The sequence below is a fragment of the Pectinophora gossypiella genome, chromosome 7, assembly GCF_024362695.1.
Source record: "Pectinophora gossypiella chromosome 7, ilPecGoss1.1, whole genome shotgun sequence".
Lineage (NCBI taxonomy): Eukaryota > Metazoa > Arthropoda > Insecta > Lepidoptera > Gelechiidae > Pectinophora > Pectinophora gossypiella.
In genome coordinates this window covers 2,731,182-2,752,193 of record NC_065410.1, presented here as the reverse complement: position 1 = coordinate 2,752,193, position 21,012 = coordinate 2,731,182, and the positions used below count along the sequence as shown (strand labels likewise).

At 37.8% G+C, this 21,012-nt stretch overlaps 2 protein-coding genes across 2 annotated transcripts; one reads left to right on the top strand and one right to left on the bottom strand.

Moving 5' to 3' along the window:
* Positions 1-1,087: 1,087 nt before the first annotated feature.
* LOC126368209 (modifier of mdg4-like) lies at positions 1,088-9,571 on the bottom strand. Its single transcript, XM_050012107.1, has 7 exons — positions 9,377-9,571; positions 8,128-8,268; positions 7,350-7,481; positions 5,979-6,169; positions 4,478-4,626; positions 3,219-3,402; positions 1,088-2,593 (listed from the first exon to the last, which is right to left on the bottom strand). Exons 1-7 carry the CDS (start codon positions 9,452-9,454, stop codon positions 2,422-2,424), a joined length of 1,047 nt encoding a protein of 348 aa, XP_049868064.1. The 5' UTR covers positions 9,455-9,571; the 3' UTR covers positions 1,088-2,421.
* A 263-nt stretch (positions 9,572-9,834) lies between these two features.
* On the top strand, positions 9,835-20,978 carry LOC126368204 (modifier of mdg4-like). The gene is made up of 7 exons (XM_050012102.1): positions 9,835-10,053; positions 10,399-10,539; positions 10,755-10,886; positions 17,691-17,863; positions 18,224-18,399; positions 18,721-18,904; positions 19,609-20,978. Exons 1-7 carry the CDS (start codon positions 9,976-9,978, stop codon positions 19,805-19,807), a joined length of 1,083 nt encoding a protein of 360 aa, XP_049868059.1. The 5' UTR covers positions 9,835-9,975; the 3' UTR covers positions 19,808-20,978.
* Positions 20,979-21,012: the final 34 nt, after the last annotated feature.

The window sequence follows — 21,012 nt, the reverse complement described above, 5'->3', positions numbered from 1 at the left end:
GGGGACGGGGTAGCGCGTCATCATCTTGACATTCTAGAACACGGCTGCACACGTAGAGAAGTGTGCCAGGATAAATCTTGCAATAAGTTGTACTTACTTGTGACGTAATATATGTAGGAGTGAATAAAAAGATAGAACTATTTTATTTTATTTTTATTATTATGCTTGACGACCAATTATTAGGAAAACTAAAATATTAATAGATTGTTTTATTATAAATCAATTTCCATATCGCTTTCATTTTCACTCTCCGTTTGATATTCTTCGTCACTTCTCTTTGATTTCTCCGTGTTTTGCTCATTAATTATTTATGTACAACCTCCTTAAGTTGTCTTGAGATCGCCTCACTCATCCTCAGATATTAATCTCGTGTGCGTCGCCCTCAAAGTAGTACAGATTATCAAGCACGTGTTGCCGCTTCGGCTGCGCGGCCGAGACTGCCGTACTTGACGCGCAGATGCACGCGTTTCCCTTCCCCGCTACACCACCTGCTACCCGCTGACATCTTAGCTACCCCGTCCCCGCCACCGTCTGTCGCCCCGCAGGAGGGTCGCGCACGAGATTGCCGGACTATAGCATAATGAGATTAGACTGACGTATCTCCCGTCTCTCTCGCACTAGGCGATGTACTATATCTCTATCCTGCATTCATTCTAATCATACTGGGGTATGATATAAGTATACGGGCATACATACGAGGTCATAGAATAAGGAATAATCCTACGTATAAAACGGACACTCCGCCTCGCACCAATCCGTATCGGGGGCGCCGAGCTAGATTTACCAGTGTTGCCCGATAATCGGGTGTATAATCGATTATTTTCTAAGGCCCTAAATAATCTGACATAATTTATTTCGACGTAAATAATCGATTATTCGGGAACACTGCCACACCACACCCCAAGCGGGGTCTCACTGTAAACGGCCGTAAGCCGTTAAGGAGCAAGAGAGCGCGCGTGTATTGTCTTGTCTCGCTACCACTTACAAGATTTTTGTATGGAGTGTCAGTGATTACTTACCTACGTATTAGGGTTGTCACCGTAATCTTAAGATAGTACCTAATCTTAATTTAATAAAACTATCATACTATAATTTAATGAATTTATTCAGACTTATTTAAATACATTCGGGCTTTCGTATCTTTATACAAATCCATAAAATGTAAGTCTGCTAAGTATGTACTCGTAACAATTACTTAGTCTAAGGTAGTTCAATTACTATTTACAAGGCAATGGTGCTGGTGCGTACACACCATCTAATTTTATTTTAAGTTATACCTGTCATTTTCTTATCCACCGAAAAAGGAAAGAGACGGGAAATCGACAAACAAAATTTATGGAACATACGTCAATTTTAGGCAGCAATTCCTCCCAAAATTTTATATCGGCCAATAACCCGACAGACTTATTGACAGCACACGTCAAACGGATTGCATATCAGCGAAATGCCATTTTATTCGCCCGGGTTATTCATTCATTTTAAAATTAACAATAATCCGTCCCTTTCCTTTTCGGCGGATAAGAAAATGATGGGTATAACTTAAAATAAAATTAGGAGGTGTCTGCAGGAATCGAGGCCATTATAATACTATATAGTAATGAAAAATGTCGGTGGTGGCACAATTCTTGAAACCTTAGCATGTAAGGGTTGAACTGCATTAGGCGACACCGCATCCCACTTTACTATGCTTCTATCCTTTTCTGTCACCCAGGAAAATCATTTGCTAGAGCGAGACGGCCGAGCGCTATACTGTGAGCAAACCAAATGTCAAAATAACGCGATAGCGGAACAGATGTGGTTCAAAGGTCAACCCTAAATACATTCCCATAAATGTGTACACAAGTCGTCTTCTAGAGAGACTTGTGGTTCTGCCTAGCGCAATAAGATTTGTGGGCGGGAGTAAAGTCTCTCTGTCTATAAACATGTACTTCAGTGTTGCCAATTAGAAAACAAAATTCATATTTATTTTTTTCATAGTGTCTCTGGTTAGAATCCCAGGTCGAGCTCTAAACAACTGTATTCCACTTGAGTATAAATTCATGTTTGGATCTTATATAATTTAAATCACGTGGTTTCCAGGATCTGTGGCTTACCCCGGCGGGAAATACCGCGAGTTTATATATGTGCTTTTTTAATAGGCTTGCTCCCTACCACATGGGTGGGTGAGTGCGTGTATATACTATACACCTCTGCCTACCCCTTCGGGGATACAGCCGTGATGCTATGTTTTTATGTTTATATTTCTATTACTTTTTGAATCTCCATACATTTACAAACACGGGTGGTTGTTGGCTATCGACCATCACAGACGGCGGTACGGCTCTCCACCTATCACGTTGGTTTGACAACGGTTTTCCTCTACATCAAGGCAGAACATCTGACAGCCCCAGTGGAGAATATAGTCGTGAGGTCTTGTAGTTTTTACACAGTATCCGTAATAGTATCCTTTTTTCTCCTCTCTGGCAACATTTTGGACATCTGTTTCTTATTTAGGCCCATCGCTTCGGCATCGTGCATAGCTGAGTAGATTAAATTTTCCCGAGCTTTCTTTAATATCCTTTGGTCGTGGAACGGATGGTTGTGCACTCCAAACCTGCGAATCAAGACAATAGGGTAGACTCCAACTGTGGTCCAACTAGTCAAATCAGTTACTTTTTCCTAAACGTCAAAACACAAAATTACTATGGAATTTGTATGAAAAAGCAACATGTGACGTCATGGAAAAACGTGACAAAATGTCCGAATTATTATTACATGACAAAAATAATGTACTTAGTTATTGAAATATTTGCCGAGGAATAAATATATTGACCCCGAATCCTGCATACACCTCCTAATTGTATTTTAAGTTATACCTGTCATTTTCTTATCCGCCGAAAAAGAAAGGGACGGATGATTGACAACAGTTAATTTTAAAATTAAAGAATGACCCGGGCGAATAAAATAGACGTCTCGGTCATATGTAATCCATTTGACGTGTGCTGTTAACTTAATTCTGCCGGCTTATTATAACTTTTTGGAAGGGTTTTTTAAACTTCTGCCTAAAATGTACATGTGTTCCATAAATTTTATGCCTGTCGATTACCCGTCGATTTTCTTTATGGCGGATAAGAAAATGACAGGTATAACTTAAAATAAAATTAAATAGTGTGTACTGGAATCAGCACCATTATCTATTTATTATTAAAAATAAAGAATTGAATTAATTGTTTTCTTACCGTTTAACAACCACATTATCCTTAGTGATCATAGTGGCTGGACATTTGTGTTTATTTGTGTAATCCATACACCGCCATTGTCGATTTGAGCTCTTCCGACTAGTATAGCGCAGGTAGTACATAAATCGGTTCAGTATCATCTGTAAAGCGCCCTGGTTCGATATCGTGTATTGAATTTGGGTATCTGTAAAATAAGTAAAAGGTCATATCGAAGCAATCCATCTAAAAAAACAATATTGCTATTTGACATTTGTTGACATTGGTGCTACAAGTAGCCAGTACTTGACAGTTGTAACTATAAAATATTAAATATGTCGGATATGGTAGTTTATCATGTAATGATAATTATCCAATAGCATTTTAATGAAGATCATTTTCAAATATTTTATTTTTACATAATAAGAATGCGATTTTTTATCTATTTTACAAGACTTTAAAACACGGGCGGCCATGATTGAGCTTCATGTGACGTCACATTTCACAAAATAAACAAAAACTATCTGTCAGTTTTCAAGTGATACCGTTTGGCAGTTTCTTTGTTTGTTGAACTATGACGTCACTGGGCAATATGTCACGTGACCAATCTTTTTGGCGCGATATTTAAAATAATTGAAGAAAAACGTGTTTTTTTTTCTATAATATAAAAAACTTTTTCGAGGAAATAAAATATCTTAAGAGGTTTAAAATAAGCAACTGTCATTTTTAAAATACTTTTCCGAAAACTGTCATGTAGCCAATTCCTGCAAACATGACAAGGCATAATCGATGCCGCTCGATTTATCAGTGTAATATTATAACGAGTTGAAAAAACAGACAACGAAGTCTTCCAAAAGTGGTGCGATTTGTACTTTAAATTCTATTACCATTAGAGATATTCTTTAGATGTCGAATAATTTCGGCGAACAATTCGACTTATTCACAGTGCGAAATGGCGAATATTCGCATTTCGATTATTCGTCTTAATTACTATTCGCGGCAACTCTAAAAATGTGTAAACATGTAATACTTCTTTATGAGTCAATAAATTCATACATACATACATACATAAACTCACGCCTATTTCCCACCGGGGTAAGCAGAGACTATAGAATTCCATTTGCTTCGATCCTGACACACTTCTCTTGCTTCCTCCACTTTCATCAATCGCTTCATACACGCACGCCGCGCCGGTTCAGAGTAGATCGTATTGAACCTTTTCTAAGGACATCTCCAATTTGATCATCGTAAGTCCTAATAAATTCATCATAATATGTATTTACCGGGTATTTTGTTTTTATTTGCAGAAGTAACACCAACATTTGTTTGTGGCTCGTTTTGTTCTGTTTCTATGACATCGTCGTCGTACTCCTGGTCGACACTGTCATCCATACTCTGCTCATCCACATCGTCAATGACCATTGTGGTCAATCTGAAATTATAACAAATCAATTAAGTTTGTTCTCTTCCTTTCAATGCAAACTGTCAACGAGGTTTTGTATGACTCAATAATGATAAGAACAAAAACTATTAAATCATCACCTTTTCAGTGTTTTCCATTTTTATGGAGTCCGCTTAACCTAGACGCGCCGCAGGAGCCACACGCGCCGAAGTCATTACATTTTATAAATCTTTGTATGACATCGTATGCAATATCGCGCATCTATCCGCGCCGAAGTCCGCGCAATTTCAGCGCGCATGGCCCTTGCGGCGTCTACGAGCGCATCTGGTGGGTTAAAAAGGCCACATCGAAGCAATAAAAAACTAAACATTAGTACATTAAATAAATTCATGATTAGAAAGAAACTGTCTAGCTGGCTTCAAAACCTCACCTAGGAGGACACTGAAAGGCTATTACCTAATAATGGTGCTAATTCCTGTAAATACCATCTAATTTTATTTTAAGTTATATCTGTCATTTTCTTATCCGCCGAAAAGGAAAGGGACGGGTAATCGACAAGCATAAAATTTATGGAACACACGTCAATTTTAAGCACAAATCTAAAACAACCGTCTAAAAATTTTACATCAGTCAATAACCCGACACAGTTAAGTAGACAGCACGTCAAACGGATTGCATACCAGCGACATACCTTTTGATTCGCCCGGGTTATTCATTCATTTACTCATTCTTCCTAAAATTAAGAGCTGTGAATCATCCGTCCCTTTCCTTTTCGACGGATATGAAAATGACGGATATAACTTAAAATAAAATTAGACGGTGTCTGCAGGAATCGGGGCCATTGTCTAACTTACACACCCAACCACACACACGCACGCGCGCGCTAACACAGGCACACATAACATACACACGCACGCTCAAACGACACACACAATGGTACATAATTATTCTTGATGATGATGATGATTTTTGTATTTCTATTGTATCTGGTTTTATTTTATTCCTTTTTTTTCTGGTTTGTACTTATTAGTGTTCAAATGACACTGATTCCCAAGATACAGGCTTAAGCTTAGTTTAGGACTCAGGGTTTAACAATTAATTTGTGCAATCATGTGTAAACCCAAATTGTAAACCTAAATTGTACAAATCAATTTTATAAATAAATCAATTTATTTATTATTTATTCATTTAAAACGAAATATTGCAATTTGACATTTGCGCAAATAAAAGTACGCAATGCAAACAAATATCAAATAGCATTATTGTTTTTTTAACATAAATTGCTTTGATGTAGCCTTTTTAAGCTCCCTGGTCTTTTACAGAAGCAAGACAAAACAAAAAACTATTAAATAGTTATATAATTAAATAGATTCCTGACTTACTCTGATCCTGACTCTTTATTTGAAGATCTGCTAATCTTGTACGTTGGTATACACAAGTCTTCTTGTTCTTCGGTGCTCTTATCGGTGCGCTGAGATTTTTTGAAATAACCAGTCTGTGTGAGAGGTCGTCCTTCATTGCTGGTGGCAAGCATTGTCTGAGACACCGAGTTTGGATGGGATACCTCTACTTTCTGAAAAATGAATATTAATCATATTTTTTTTTTTAGAATCTATTCTCAATCGAGATTACCAGAGGTCCATCCATCACGTGATGAACTAAGTGCCCATACCTGACAGAGTTTTAAGCACTAAAATGTAAACATGAAAGTATTATTCCCTAAGTATAGCTAATTTTACAGAGTGCAATTTAATAACGGCTTCAGAATGCTGAAAGGCTCGCTCAATTTTGTTGTGTCTCTGATAAGTTAGCTGAAGAGCAAACAAATGACTTCGATGCCTTGATAACACTGCGCCACCTATACATAGAATGTGATCGAGCTCCAACAGCAGATTGTATTTTTGTGACTAACCTAAGGAACAAGAAAGAGAGGAAGATCAATTAAGAGATGGGAAGAAGAAATAAAAAATACAGCAGGAAATATGTGGAGAAGGCTAGGGAGAGACAGGGATAAGTGGAAAGAGCTGGAGGAGGCCTTTGTCAAAAGACAAATGGACAAAGAAGATAAATAACATCTTTAAACTTAATTAAACACATTTTTTTTAATATTAAGTATAAGCTAAAAAAAATGATTTTTGTTAGAATAAGTTCATAATAAAATTGAAGGGAAGAGAGGAAGGGGTAGACCTAGGATAACATTTATGAAACAAATAAAAGAGAAGGTGCAGGTCGTGTCGTATCGGGAGGTGAAGGTTTTGGCGGGAAGAAGAGAGGAATGGCGGTTACTCCACCGGCAAGAGCGCAGCTCTTAAATAGAGAGAGAGAGAAGTTCATAATAAAGGCTATATTTATCTATCTAACATAAGTAACATAAGACATAGGCTACTTTTTGTGTCTTTCTAACCCCCCACTTTCCAAATGGGGAGTGGAAGTTTGTATAGAGCATTCCTTAATTTTCAAGGTAGCTAAAAATGGTATGCGGACTATTTGTGACTCACAAAAAAGCCGTGCATCATTTTTTTTTTAAATCTGCTCTGGAACTCATCAAAGAGAGGGTAAAATTTTATAATGGACTTTTCGCTGTTTTCAAGTTAGGAAGCTAAAAACTTTACATTCTATTTTCTAATGGAAAGACATAATATCGGCACTCTTTTGTGTTCTAAAGCTGGAAAGGGGAACCATGTCACCCCGAATTTAACGTGAGCGAAACCGCGGGCAAAAGCTAGTCAAAAAAATAGATGTCTTATCTTTACCATGTCCTCAAGGCCCTTTATACGTAACTCCTTGGCAGCCTCTATCAGTGCCGGCAGGTTCTCCTTCATCACCAGGACTTCCCCAGTGTATATGTACTCTAGTATGGCACACAAAGTTGCATGAGACATTTTCTGCAAAATTAAATAGAGCTTATCTACATTTTATATTTTTTTTAATATAAGAAAAATGAAGAAGAATATGACAATTCCTTCACAATCACAATTATTATTTAAAAATTGTTTAAAATTCAAAAATTGAAAATTTATCCACGGGCATGAGGGCTGGAATTAATGTCTCTAACAGGCAAGTAGGCCCTTAATTATAATTAATATCATTAACCTAAGAATATTTTTATAGCATATTTTTTTTATTTGAGTTTTCTGACAGCTTACATTATATAGTCAACATAAAGTGTGTAACATGTTTTTTTTTTTTCTATACAATATTATACAGTATTATATAATACATGATTTCAAATTTGCTGACATTTTCACTTTTTTTGTGTCAGTTTGCCCTTTGGCAAAGGCCTATAAAAATACATACAATTAATTAAATCATTGATAAATAAAATAATACAGTTGTAGCACTTTATGTTCTGCTTCATAATAAAATCAGAAAAAAATAATTCTTAGGTGCATCTGATGATGATTGATGACTGCAAGTTCTGCCTACCCTTATAGATACAGGCTTGACTTTAAAATGATGTTATGATGATGATAATGTTCATAAATATATATGAATGGAATGGAAAACTTGAATAATGAAATTCATACTTACGTTTAGGAAAATGACTGGATGAGTACATTGGATCGAAGAGAGGAGCTCCTTAATGTACGGGCTGACGAGCGACATTACCATCTGGTGCACTTTAACATGGTGGCCGTCCGCCGCCAGGGTCATATCCACAAACTCTCCGTTCTGGTCAGTAATAAAATACCTACTTTGAAATTAATTTCTTACTAACCTAACATAAATAGCCTAAATGTTGTGTCCCTCTGCCATAGAGCTTACCCTACTTACTCCACCATGCTGCGCCACTACTGGTTCATACTGATATTCATTTATTTAATATAATATAGTTCAGGTGTTACATGGTGGTTGCTTTAATAGACTAGTTTCCAACTAGTCAAATTAGTTACTATGGATTTTTTATAAAAAAGCACACTGTGATGTCATAGAAGAACATGGTAAAACATTGAACTTATTAGTACATTTTTCTTGATTAAAATTCATAAACTAAATAGAAGAAAGAAAATGTTTTTCTTTAGTTTTAGATGTGTCTTTATTTATCTAATCTAGCCTACAGGATCCTACTGCTGGGCAAAGGCCTCCCTTTCCTCTTTCCATTTTTTGCAGTCCTATGCATACTCCACAGTATTAAAAATTTTGTAATCAGAATTTCATAATTTATTTTAGTAAATGACCCAATTTACAGTATGCTTAATTTATATATTGTTTATGTACAGGTGTGATGTCGTATTATGTCATATGTACTTTTAATCAATAATGACTTTGTTATATCCTCATAAGGCCCAAATTTCCAAAAACAATAACTAAAATGTTTATTATTCATAAGTACACAAATATTATTGTTACAAAAAAAACCCCACAAAACCAATTCCTCAGTTTGTCTGTGGGAATGGAGATCACTTTAAATATATTAACTTATAGCTAAGGGATCTTCTGCAAAAGATGTTTAAATAGTGATTTACAAAATTTATTTCAAAGTATACATTATTTGAGGTGTACGCGGTATCCCTGAATAATGCGGTAAGAACCCAGCATTATGTGTTTTAATTTACTTCTATACTTGAACTAAACAATGGTGTTTGGATTTGAAAAGGATATACCTGAAGGACTAGGCAATAATATCATATAGGTTAATTAAATTTTGTTTTAGTACTGTTAATACCACAAATACACAGCTCATATTGGGTAAATACTAAGTTTATAAATCAAAAATTAAAATAGATGTAACCGATAGGTTAAAATGTTAGTTGCACGACTTATTTATTATTATTCTTACCTGTTGTAAAGCACTCAACCCACTGCAAATACTCTGTTTGTATAAATGCCACGACAATGAAAAATGCGGCTGCGCCATTATCCCGGCTTTTTTAGAAACAATTTAATTTGATTATTTTACTTCTAAATTCTGAATAAACAACGCAAACTCGGAAACCAACCGCAGCCAGAGGATTTTTTTTTGACGTACGGCGGCATAAGCTAGCTCCCATTCCTCATTATCAAATAAGTACTCAGTTTATGATTATACAGAAATGTGTACATTGCTTGCCAAGTAGAACAGTCTTGTTACTATACCAATGGTAACTTTACGATGTATAAATAATAAGAGTAGTACGACAAATTATCTTGTTTGCAGAATTGCACTTTAAAGTAACGTTCGTTTCATGAAAAATGAATATTTTTTTAGTTATTTTTGGTGGCAATACTATTGCTGTTTTGTCAATCAATTCTGAATTTCTGACATTTGATTGAAATTATTGAATTGAAAATAATTTTGTTTGAGGGAAGCGTCTCTCTGCGTCCCGAAAATTTCAATATTTTCAATAATATAACCTAAAATAAGCAGTTAATTTAATGAACATTTGTAATTGTTGAACTATGGCGCAGACACAGTTCTCCTTGTGTTGGGCAGGGCACAAACGGAATGTGTGCACCGGATTGAGCTCTTTGCAACAGGTAAACAATTATATAGTTTTCACTATTTTTGATTTTCTGAGTAAAATATTTACAATATACGTGGGTAAACTGACGCCTGGAATACCTGGTAGTGTGGGTAGCGCCACAAGTTCAGAATCGCTCGTGGAATAGACATTAGGCGTCCTAAAATGGCTTTTTACCCCATAGTGATAAGTTACCAGCCCACCTCTTAATAATAAATAAGTCCATAACGTTGAGCAAATCGCATTTATCGCGTATTCTGTACGTTACAAACACTACCTATTACACTCTATTGTATATACAAACTTTTTCAATGGTACCTGTATTTTTTTGTTCATCGTTTTTCTTGTAAATATTTTTCAGAATGGCGAGTTTGTGGACTTGACGCTGGCAGCGGATGGTCATCATGTCAAAGTGCATCAAATAGTAGTTGCCCTCGCCAGCCCTTATATTAAGGAGCTGATCGAGTCAGCACAGTGTCAACACCCTGTCATAGTTTTAAATGTATGCTTCTCTTTTTTCTTATATATATAATAAAATGACAGATATAACTTAAAATAAAATTAAATTATGTCCACAGGAATCATCACCAATATGTTGCTATAATAATATAATCCTTTATATTGGTACCCAGTAAACTAAGACACATACATAGGTTAGTAGGTGGTAGGTAGGCTAAAAAATGAGTTTGCAAATTTTTATAAAAAAAAATGTTTCAGAAAATATCCTACAATGCTCTTGCTGCCATCCTGGAATACATCTACACCGGTGAGGTTCTGGTGTCAGTTGAGAACCTGTCGGAACTGCTGGAGGCTGGTAAAACCCTGCACATCAAAGGATTAGAGGACATGGTATATTTATGTCCATAAAAAGTTTGTTAAGAAATGTACACTAACTTCATAGTCATATTTAAAAAATAAATATGACCAATGGTGAGAAAAGTGAGGCTCAAATTTGTTACATAGACAGGCACAGCTATCTCAGGCAATTAATAGCAAATATAAAAAAGTTTTAATTTTTTTACTTTTTTTTTAATAAATATGACCAATGGTCAGAAAAGATTCATAAAAATGAGGCTCAAATTAGTTAAATAGTTACAGCCATCTCAGGCACCTAATAGCACCAAAAGACACCATAAAAAATAAATATCCATCCTAGAGCACATTGTCACTTACCATCAGATGAAATTGTGGTCAAACGTGAGCCTATATTATACTAGGACTTTAATGAGATCATAATCAAATATAATCTTCTTCTTGACGTTTCGATGGCATGAGATTAATTGCCATCGTGGTAAAAGGATTAGCCAATCCGCGCGGGAAATATTCGCGAATTGCCCAGGGTGCGCTGGACGTAGCAAGGAAATCAGTATGTTGCTCGGGGAGGCTCCTTTCGTGCACCCCATCAAATATAATAATCAATTTCATTAAATACAAACAACATCATATATCAATAAAAGTAAACTTTTCAACATATCGTCACTGAAAAGGCAAAATTAAGTTGCCATTTCAAGAAAAAGCCATTTAAAGTATTTTATTCGTTTTTTATCATAACTTTTTACCCATTTATCCAATTTAGATGACGTCAACGTAAGTTTACATTGTTTTCTCAATTCTATTTCTATGTCTAGCAATAGATATCATAAGATGGACTACTATTTTAGGATATTTTGGTGCTTATGTAATTTTGCCTTTCCAGTGACGATATGTATTCAACTTCAACTTCAACTTTATGGTTGTATGGCAACCGGTCGTCATAGAGTAGAGACAACCATTACTGCCAATGTCAAGTACAGGAATCACATTTGTCCATAGATAATGTCCATATAAGTACGTCCAAAGGTATCACTATTTCCTGAAACAGGACAACACAACACCACATATAAGCACATAAAAACAAAACAAACATCACAGGGCATGATTAATATTGGTTAAAACATAAATGATTATAACTTAATATCATACTTTTGTATGTAATTGCACAGTAATTTTATGAACGACGTGTTAGTAAATAATAATAGGGATTTCGCGTTAATGGGCCTAGGAATTTTCGAAGGAAGGATATCGTATAATGAAATAGGTCGTAAAGGGCAATTAAAAAGTATATGATCTGTGGAGCCTTCTTCAGTTTCACAGTCACACATGGGCGTGTTACGTAAGTTTAATTTAAACAGATGTAGAGGGGTGCATGTATGGCCAATGCGCAACCGACAAACAACCGAGGTGGATCGTTTATCCGCCAAGCGATATCTAGAATACCATGTTTTGGTGGGAATCTCCGGTTGGATATCCCCATAATACCGGCCTTTTAGTTGTCTAGAACGATCCCAGTTCTTTTGCCAGGATTTATTCAGATCAGGCTTAGCCGCGCACTTGAGATCTAGTGCATAAAACTGAAAATGATCAGAGCTTCCCGATGTTGCAGCATCCTTAGCAAATGAGTCAACCACTTCGTTCCCTCTGATGCCCGTATGACTTGGAATCCAGGCAATAACTACCTCGGTGTTATTAATATAGCATTCGTACAGCATTTCTTTAATTTGGAAAATTAGCGGATGTATAGAACTGGAGATAAATAGGTTTGAGTCAATGGCATAAAGGCAGCTCAAAGAATCTGAAAAAATTATAGATTTGTTAAACTTATGAACCCGAATAAATTTCACGGCCTCTAATAGGGCAATAGCTTCGCCTGTAAACACCGTGCAGACGGGAGGGCATTTAAAGCTTAAGAGGGTCGAATATTTAGGCATCCAGACAGCGGCACCGATCCGCCCATCTTCAGCCTTTGAAGCGTCTGTATACAAGTGTAGCCAGTCATTCCAATCACTATTGATTTTATCATTAAAGAGGGCATTTGCCCCAGGTGAGTCTTTCAAAATACCAAAACTCTTCAAAATATTCGGTTTAAAAAGGAGTGCTTCAAAAGGAGTCGAAAAAAGAGGATTTATGTTTGCTTGGTGAACTTTATAGTTTAAAACTTTAAATTTTTTAAAACTTTTGATGAGATGGGGAAGATCCTTATTATTCCAGTATTGATTTTTTGGTATTATGCATGAGAGAGATTCTAGTTTTGATAGGAGAGGATGTTTATTGTATTGCACAATTTTCGAGAAAAATCTGTCTGAAAGGTACGTTCTACGGATGGATAGGGGAGGGTCACCAGCTTCTACTTGTAGAGCATTTGTAGGCGAAGATTTCATTGCTCCCAGTATAATTCTCAAGCACTGATATTGAATTTTATCCAAAGTTCTTAAAGCAGTCTTATTGCAAGGCTCTAATATAAAAGACCCGTAGTCAAAAATTGACCTGACTATAGCGTTGTAAACTAATTTTTGGGTGTATGGATGGGATCCCCACCATACACCCGATAAACAGCGCAATATATTAATGTTCCTCTCACATTTGTCAACAATATAATTGAGATGATCTTTACCTGACATAGTCGAGTCCAAGTAAATACCTAGAAATTTTACGCCATTACTGACAGGAATTCGTTTTCCTGCGAAGGTAATATCTACATCCGGCACAGATCTTTTTCTGGTAAACACCACCACAGAACTCTTCTCTACCGATAATGATAAACCATGTTCATCAAGCCAGTTTTCTAGGTATTGAAGGGCATGGTTAAGCTTGCCGGTTGCTTCCTCTAAAGAGTCGGACGAGGCGTACAAGACCAAGTCATCCGCATACTGAAGGACATTACAAAAGGAATTAACACAGAGCTCTAAGTCGTACGTATACAGGCTGTAGAGCAGAGGACTGAGTACAGAACCCTGCGGCAAGCCCCGCCAGACACGCCTCGGTTCAAGAAGGGAGCCATGGACACGAACCTGGATTGATCTCTCCATCAACAAATTACAAACGAAATAAGCTAGCCTCACGGGAATGTTCAGATTAAGGAGCTTCTCCCTGAGCACCGGAAGCAGCACACTGTCATAAGCAGCAGAGATATCCAAAAATACCCCCACCAAAAACTGGTTGTTGGAGAGAGCAATCCTGATATCAGTAGATAGGATGGCCAAACTATCTGTGGTACTCATGCCTTTACGGAAACCGAACTGGCTCTCGGCTAAAATCACCTCACTTTCCACAAACCATTCCAATCTTCTCTTAAGCATGTGTTCCATAATCTTACAAAGGGTTGATGATAGGGCAATAGGTCTAAAAGAAGTACTTTTAGAGGGGTCTTTTCCTGGTTTTAGGATTGGAATAATTATCTGCCTTTTCCAAGATTCCGGAACATACGCTGTTTCAAAGAATTTATTAATTAATAAGAGATAAAGGGTTTTGGTGTATTGGCCGGCTTTCTTTAAAAAAGAATATGGGATCCCATCCACCCCAGGGGATGAGTCCCTAAGGTATTCAAGGGCTGATCGTAGCTCGTCGTTAGAAAAAGGGTTATTAAATGCATGATGAGGAAAAGAAGAAGGGTACGGCATGGGCAAGCAGTCATGATTAGGGGCCGAAAGAGGAGCTAAACTGTTAGTAAATGCGTGAATCCATCTAGAGTAATCATTAGAGTCACAATTACGAAAAGAGAAGGAGCCCCTAAAGCGTTTTATGGAACGCCACATCAAGGTAGGAGGAGTGCGAGGGGAAAGGGATTGACAAAAACGCAACCATGAGGATTTTTTCTTTTTTTTGAAAAAGCGCTTCGCCATAGCAGTAACTTTTTTTAATAGAACATAGTTCTCTGTCGTTATCATGAGGCAGTAGTTGGTTTCAGCTTCTTTGCGTCTCTGGTACATTTCAGTACATTCTGCATCCCACCAAGGGGGAGAGATCTTAGTACCAACCTTTGTCTTTTTAGCTGGGATATTGTCATCTGCAGCTTTACAGATACCTTGAACAAAAAGGCCGTATGCCTCCTCAACATTAGAATCATTGATGGTGGGGACAGAGTGCGAATTAATATCGGCGTCAATGGAATAATTATCCCAGTTCGCACGAGGAATAATATATTTTAATAGAGGTTCAAATGGTCTGACTGAAGGAGACGGTTGATCGAAGGAAATAACAATAACATAATGATCACTACCATATTTCTCCGATAAGATTTGCCATGAGGTCATAGACCTAATGTCTGCTGAGCACATTGAAAGGTCTACAGCACTTACTCTACGATCTGGAGCAGTATAACGCGTTGGAGAACCATCGTTTAAAAGGCAAAGATTTCTGAAGTCCATCAGGTCAACCAGATCACACCCAAGGGGGTCATAATCGGGTCCACCCCATATTACATGTGAAACGTTAAAGTCTCCTACAATAATAATAGGACCAGAAAGTTGAGAAATTAATAGCTCAATATCAGAAATAGAGATTACGTTTGGATGAGGAATATAAATACAAAGTATGGAAAAATTTTGAATTTTGACTGCTACAGCATTGATTCCTACTATAGCTGGGAGAGGGATACGGTTATGAGTAATTGAGGATTTAATGAAAATGGCAGTACCAGCGTGACCATCAGTTCTGTCGTCCCGAAGACAAGAGTATCCCGGGAGCCTAAAATAGGACCCCGGTTTAAACCAGGTCTCCGAGACGGCAAAAACTGCAGGGTCATGGGAGTTAATCATATGCAAGATTTCATGCTTCTTGGGACGAAGACTCTGTGCATTCCATTGTATGATCTTGAATTTTGGTAATGACTTGATTAAGGTCCTTTAGCATGTTGGCAACGTGGTACGGTGGTGAAAAGTCATTGTATCTATTTAGGATGTTCATAAGAAGGTTCACGAGGAGGTCCAAAAGGTTGTCAGTCTTTGGGGCAGGAGAGTTGACTAAACAAACTCCGTTATTAGGGGCTGGAGGGTCCCTGTCTGCAATGAGGGCCTGATGGGTTCCAGTGTCATACCCCTGACTAGAGGGGGCTCTAGGGCGGGTTGGCTTGATCACGGTTTTTTTGTAACTGGTTTGTGACGTTACTCTGTGGCCCTCGGAATATGAAGGTTGAGAAGATGGAGCAGAGACTAACGGAGAAAACATAGTTTTTGCTACATCAGCATAAGCCCGACGAACTTGGGGGACCTTGGCAGAAGCCTCAGGGAAAGAGATATTTTCTTGGGCCATTGTTATTTTAATCACTTTCTGTCGCCCGAGCTCTGGACAGGATTTGTCTGTAGCAAAATGCCTGCCCAAGCAGAGCACGCAGGAGGCATCTTCCTCTTTTACTGGACAACTATTACCAGGGTGGGGTTGGGTACAACGATAACAGCGTGGCTTACTGGATCGGCACACACCTGCAATGTGACCAAATCTGCAACAATTGTGGCATTGGATGGTAGGCAGTTCATAAATTTCTACTGGAAGGGAAGTATAGAAGCAGAATATTTTTTTTGGCAGAGTTTGTCCAGTGAAAGTGACCACTAGGGTGCCGGTAGGGACCCATTCAATATTGCCATCTTTGGTAACTTTTCGGTTTAGTCTGCGCACTTTGCAAATGTGGCCACAACCCAGTGGCAGCTCAACATTCTCCACAAACTCTGAAAGGCTCCAATCGGTAGGAACGCCACGAACAATTCCCATTCTGGTCACATTGTAGGTGGGGATAATGGCAGTCATGTTGCTTGAGACTAGCATGGGGTTTGTCACAAAATTATTCGCTGCTTCTGGAGTCCGGAACTCAACAGAGATACGATTACGTCCTGCCACCTTGACTCCAGTGCGAGCAACATCGGTTATTTTTGAGTGGGCTAGTAATTTACCAAATTGGATTGGGTTGATTGTAGTGCCAGCTTTAGGATGCGACTCTAACCGCGAAACATGTACTATAAACGGGCCGTCGTCATTTTCGGTATAGACTTTTGTTTCATTTTCATGAGTCCATACATTTTGCAAGGAGTCGGATGGAGGAACTCTCGATTTCTTGGGAATATCACTATTTGAGCCTATGTTATCCCTACGTTTACGGCTTGGGGGCAGCGCATCGACCATTTCTGCTTCTTGGATAGGGGGATCGCCATGTTGTGCGAGAGCACGTGGATCCGGAGGGTCCGGCGGCTCGCTAGGAATCGACGACATTGCCGTCGATTCCCAGCGTTATAAAAGCACAAACACTTACCTTTCTACTAAAGGACAACACACCACAATAAGTTAGTACACAGGGGGAATGTAAGGCAACAAAAACCACGAAATTTTGGGACAATCTCAACAACGCGTGTGAAATCCTTAACACCCAACTTGGCAGATACGTATTCAACTAATCTGAACATATGCATGTCAAACAAGAACTCTTTCAAGTAGCTCAATTAAAGGTGGTATTAATAAACTAATCTCAGGTGAGACCCACAAGATCATGCTCAAGTCCCTATTTTTACGTAAGAACTGTCACATTGACATGATCTTAAGGGCAGTCTCGAAGCTGAGATTAGTTTATTGATACCATCTTAATAGACTTGCTACTGTGTGATGCTATTAATTAAATCACTTTAATCAAAAATATTTTTGTTACTTTGATATTCTGTGAAATAACATCGTTAAGGAGTTGGTTGGCTTACATAGTCAAAAATACACACATAATGGGCCATCTTAGAAAACAGAGCCCACTAACTAAACATTGTTAGGCTCTGATACGGACTTTTCATCGAATTATTCGAGACGGGGACTAACTACCACACGTCAGCTAGGGTGAACCATAATACCAATCTTTTTTTCCAGAAAGTGGATCCATCTCACACGCCTCAACAACACGCGGCAGAATCGTACACAAAATCGGAAACGGAAAGGGAGGAGACTGAAGACGTAGAAGAGTATTGTTACTTTGAAATAACTAATTCAAAAGACGACGAAAAATATGAAACTATATACGAACCCGTCACAGACTCTACCCAGTAAGTATTTACGGAATTTTTGGATTAAAAAATAAACACAGGGTTTTATAAAATACCTACTTATATTGAACATCGAAATTATTATTATTAATCCAACTACCCTGAATATTTTACAACTATTTAAATTCTCGAAAGTCTCCAAAATTCGGCAACTCGAAAGTCTCGAAACTCGGCGACTCGAAAGTCTCGAAACTCAGCGACTCGAAAGTCTCGAAACTAGCTGAATCATTTAGCTATGAAAAGATGAAATAAAATGTGATGCTTGCTGTGTTGCATACGTACATACATCAACTCACGCCGTAATCACTAATAGGGTAAACAGACAAGCAATCTGTAAATAATTATTTTTTTCAATTACAGTGTGGAAAGTATGGATGACGCCACGAGGATTCAATTCGCGGAAGACATGCAAACACAAGAATGCGACAACACGACGGAACTCACACAGGACGAAACGACAAATGAACCAGACGCGGATATATACACAACGAAACTACCAGACACTGTGAAAGCTGAATGTGTTAAAAAACCAAGTAGTAAGTAAAATTATGATTGTTTCTTTATTCAAATGAATGCATAGATCATTATAGAACCTTTTTGTGCGCTAACATATAACAAACACCTGGATTTAGTGGTATTGCTTGATTACTATTGTTGGTTGGCAGCTTCGTTTTTAATTTATTATATCATCTCCTTGACCAAACCTTTGTCTAAGCCTTTGTCCCTAAGAGTTGCGCGTGAGCCTGAGCACCCATGAGACTCGAATGACCATTATTGATCACCCACGATTTTCAAATTCTATTAAAATAGAAATAAAAAATAAAGTTGTATTCTACCTAAATTCTGAATTGTTTCAGGTGCCAGCATGATGCAATTTACGGTATCGAACCAGGGGTCTTTGCAGATGATTCTGAACAGATTTGTTTACTACTTGAAACATACCAATCGCGACGGGACGCGGCAGTGGCGTTGTGTCGACTACCTCGTGAGCCATCGGTGTCCAGCGTTCGTTATCACTAAGGGAGATGTTGTCACACAAAGGTATGCCAAAGGTATATATATATATATATATATATATATATATATATATATATATATATATATATATATATATATATATATGTATATATATATATATATATATGTGCCACTGCTGGGCACAGGCTTCCCCTCAATCAACTGGAGGGGGTATGGAGCATACTCCACCACGCCGCTCCAATGCGGGTTGGTGGAGGTGTTTTTACGGCTAATAGCCGGGACCAACGGCTTAACGTGCCCTCCGAAGCACGGAATCATCTTACTTTTTCGGAAGATCAGGTGATTCAAGCCTGAAAAGTCCTTACCAAACAAAGGCCAGTCTCACAAAGTGATTTCGACAATGTCCCCATCGGGAATCGAACCCGAACCTCCAGATCGTGAGCCTAACGCTCTAACCACTAGACCACGGAGGCTGTTGCCACGAAAACATTGGACTTAAATCTTAATTCATAACGTAAGCTAACGACTATATCGCAATCGGGGTAGTCAGAGGTACATCTATCACAAGATGAACTAAGTACCCACACCTCGCTGAACATTCTGTTAGACCAACATGATAGATAGTACTTACCTCAATCGTGTCGTAAACAGCGTGACCAAAGCTAGGCACCGGCCTCCCCTTTATCAGTTTAGCGTAGATACTCCACACTGCTTGATCGCTTGTCCGTTTTATATATTAATTTTGGTTGAATTTTTCCCATTTGTAGAGTATCAGCCCACACGCATTCGTTCCACGACAAAAAGATCATGAAAAAAGTACAAGCCGGCACCATCTTCACTGCGTTCCATGATGCATTGAAAGAAGGAGACATTAAGAAGAACAAAGATAAACACGTTGAATATCTCGATAGCTACAGTCAAGATCTTTTGGAGTCGAAAGTCTCGAAACTCGCCGATTCGAGCTAGGTCGTTGTAAGTAAAAATTCATTAGTTTTAATAAAGAAACACAAGTCCAAAAATAATGTTAATGTATTATTTGATCAACTTACCTACTGTTGTACTTTCAATAATGTTTTACATCTTATTTTATTAGTTTTAAATTGGTTATGGTCTGAGCTGGGGTCGTAGAAAAATAGACGTGTTTTAACATATTTTTTTTTCTTGAAATAGCGCATTCGTTATTCAAACTTTTATTACGCTTTTTTATGTAGTTAGACGATATAGTGACTAAGATAGAGAAGGGAAATGCTAAGTTGGTTTGGACTCGTAGAGCGGATGATTGATATTAGGATTACGAAAGCAGTATATAAAGCGATGGTTGGTGGTTGGGCTGGCAGAGGAACAGCTGAAAGGACCTCATCATCATCACTAATTTAAGAACCACGCTCTTGTCGGTGTATCATTCTCAATTCTTGTCTATTTGCCATTTCCTTCACTTCCTTATAAGACACGACGTTCACCTTCTCTTTGATCTATTCCATATAAGCTCTTTTTGGTCTTCCCCTTCCTCTCTTTCCTTCTATGATGTTTTTAATTTATCGTCGTGTCTTATTAAGTGTCCATCTCGCCTCTTCTCTTTCTTGAAGGACGTACATTGACCAAATTGGAGATGTCCTTAGCAAAAGTTCAGTACGATCTACTCAGAACCGGCGTGCGTGTATGAAACGATTGATGTATGAGGAGGAAGCACGAGAAGTGTGTCAGGATCGAAGCAAAAAATTCCATAGTCTCTGTTTATCCCGATAGGAAATAGGCGAACTTTATGTATGTAGTTAGTTGTAGTAACCCGTAGGTTTATAATCTCTACGGCCCTGGCACTGAACCCTATGTGGCGAAATATCGTCTCTATGTGACCATTTTAAAAAAGTATAAATTATAACTATGTAAATATAATATTGTTTTTTCATCATCATTATGTCCCTAGCCTTATGCATTTTTTATATAATATACTTTGAAATGCCTGTATGACAATATGACGGAAAAATGAATAAATAATACACATTGGCCCCGATTCCTGCAGACACCGCCTAATTTTATTTTAAGTTATATCCGTCAGTTTCATATCCGTCGAAAAGGAAAGGGACAGATGATTCACAGCTCTTAATTTTAGGAAGAATGAGTAAATGAATGAATAACCCGGGCGAATCAAAAGGTACGTCGCTGGTATGCAA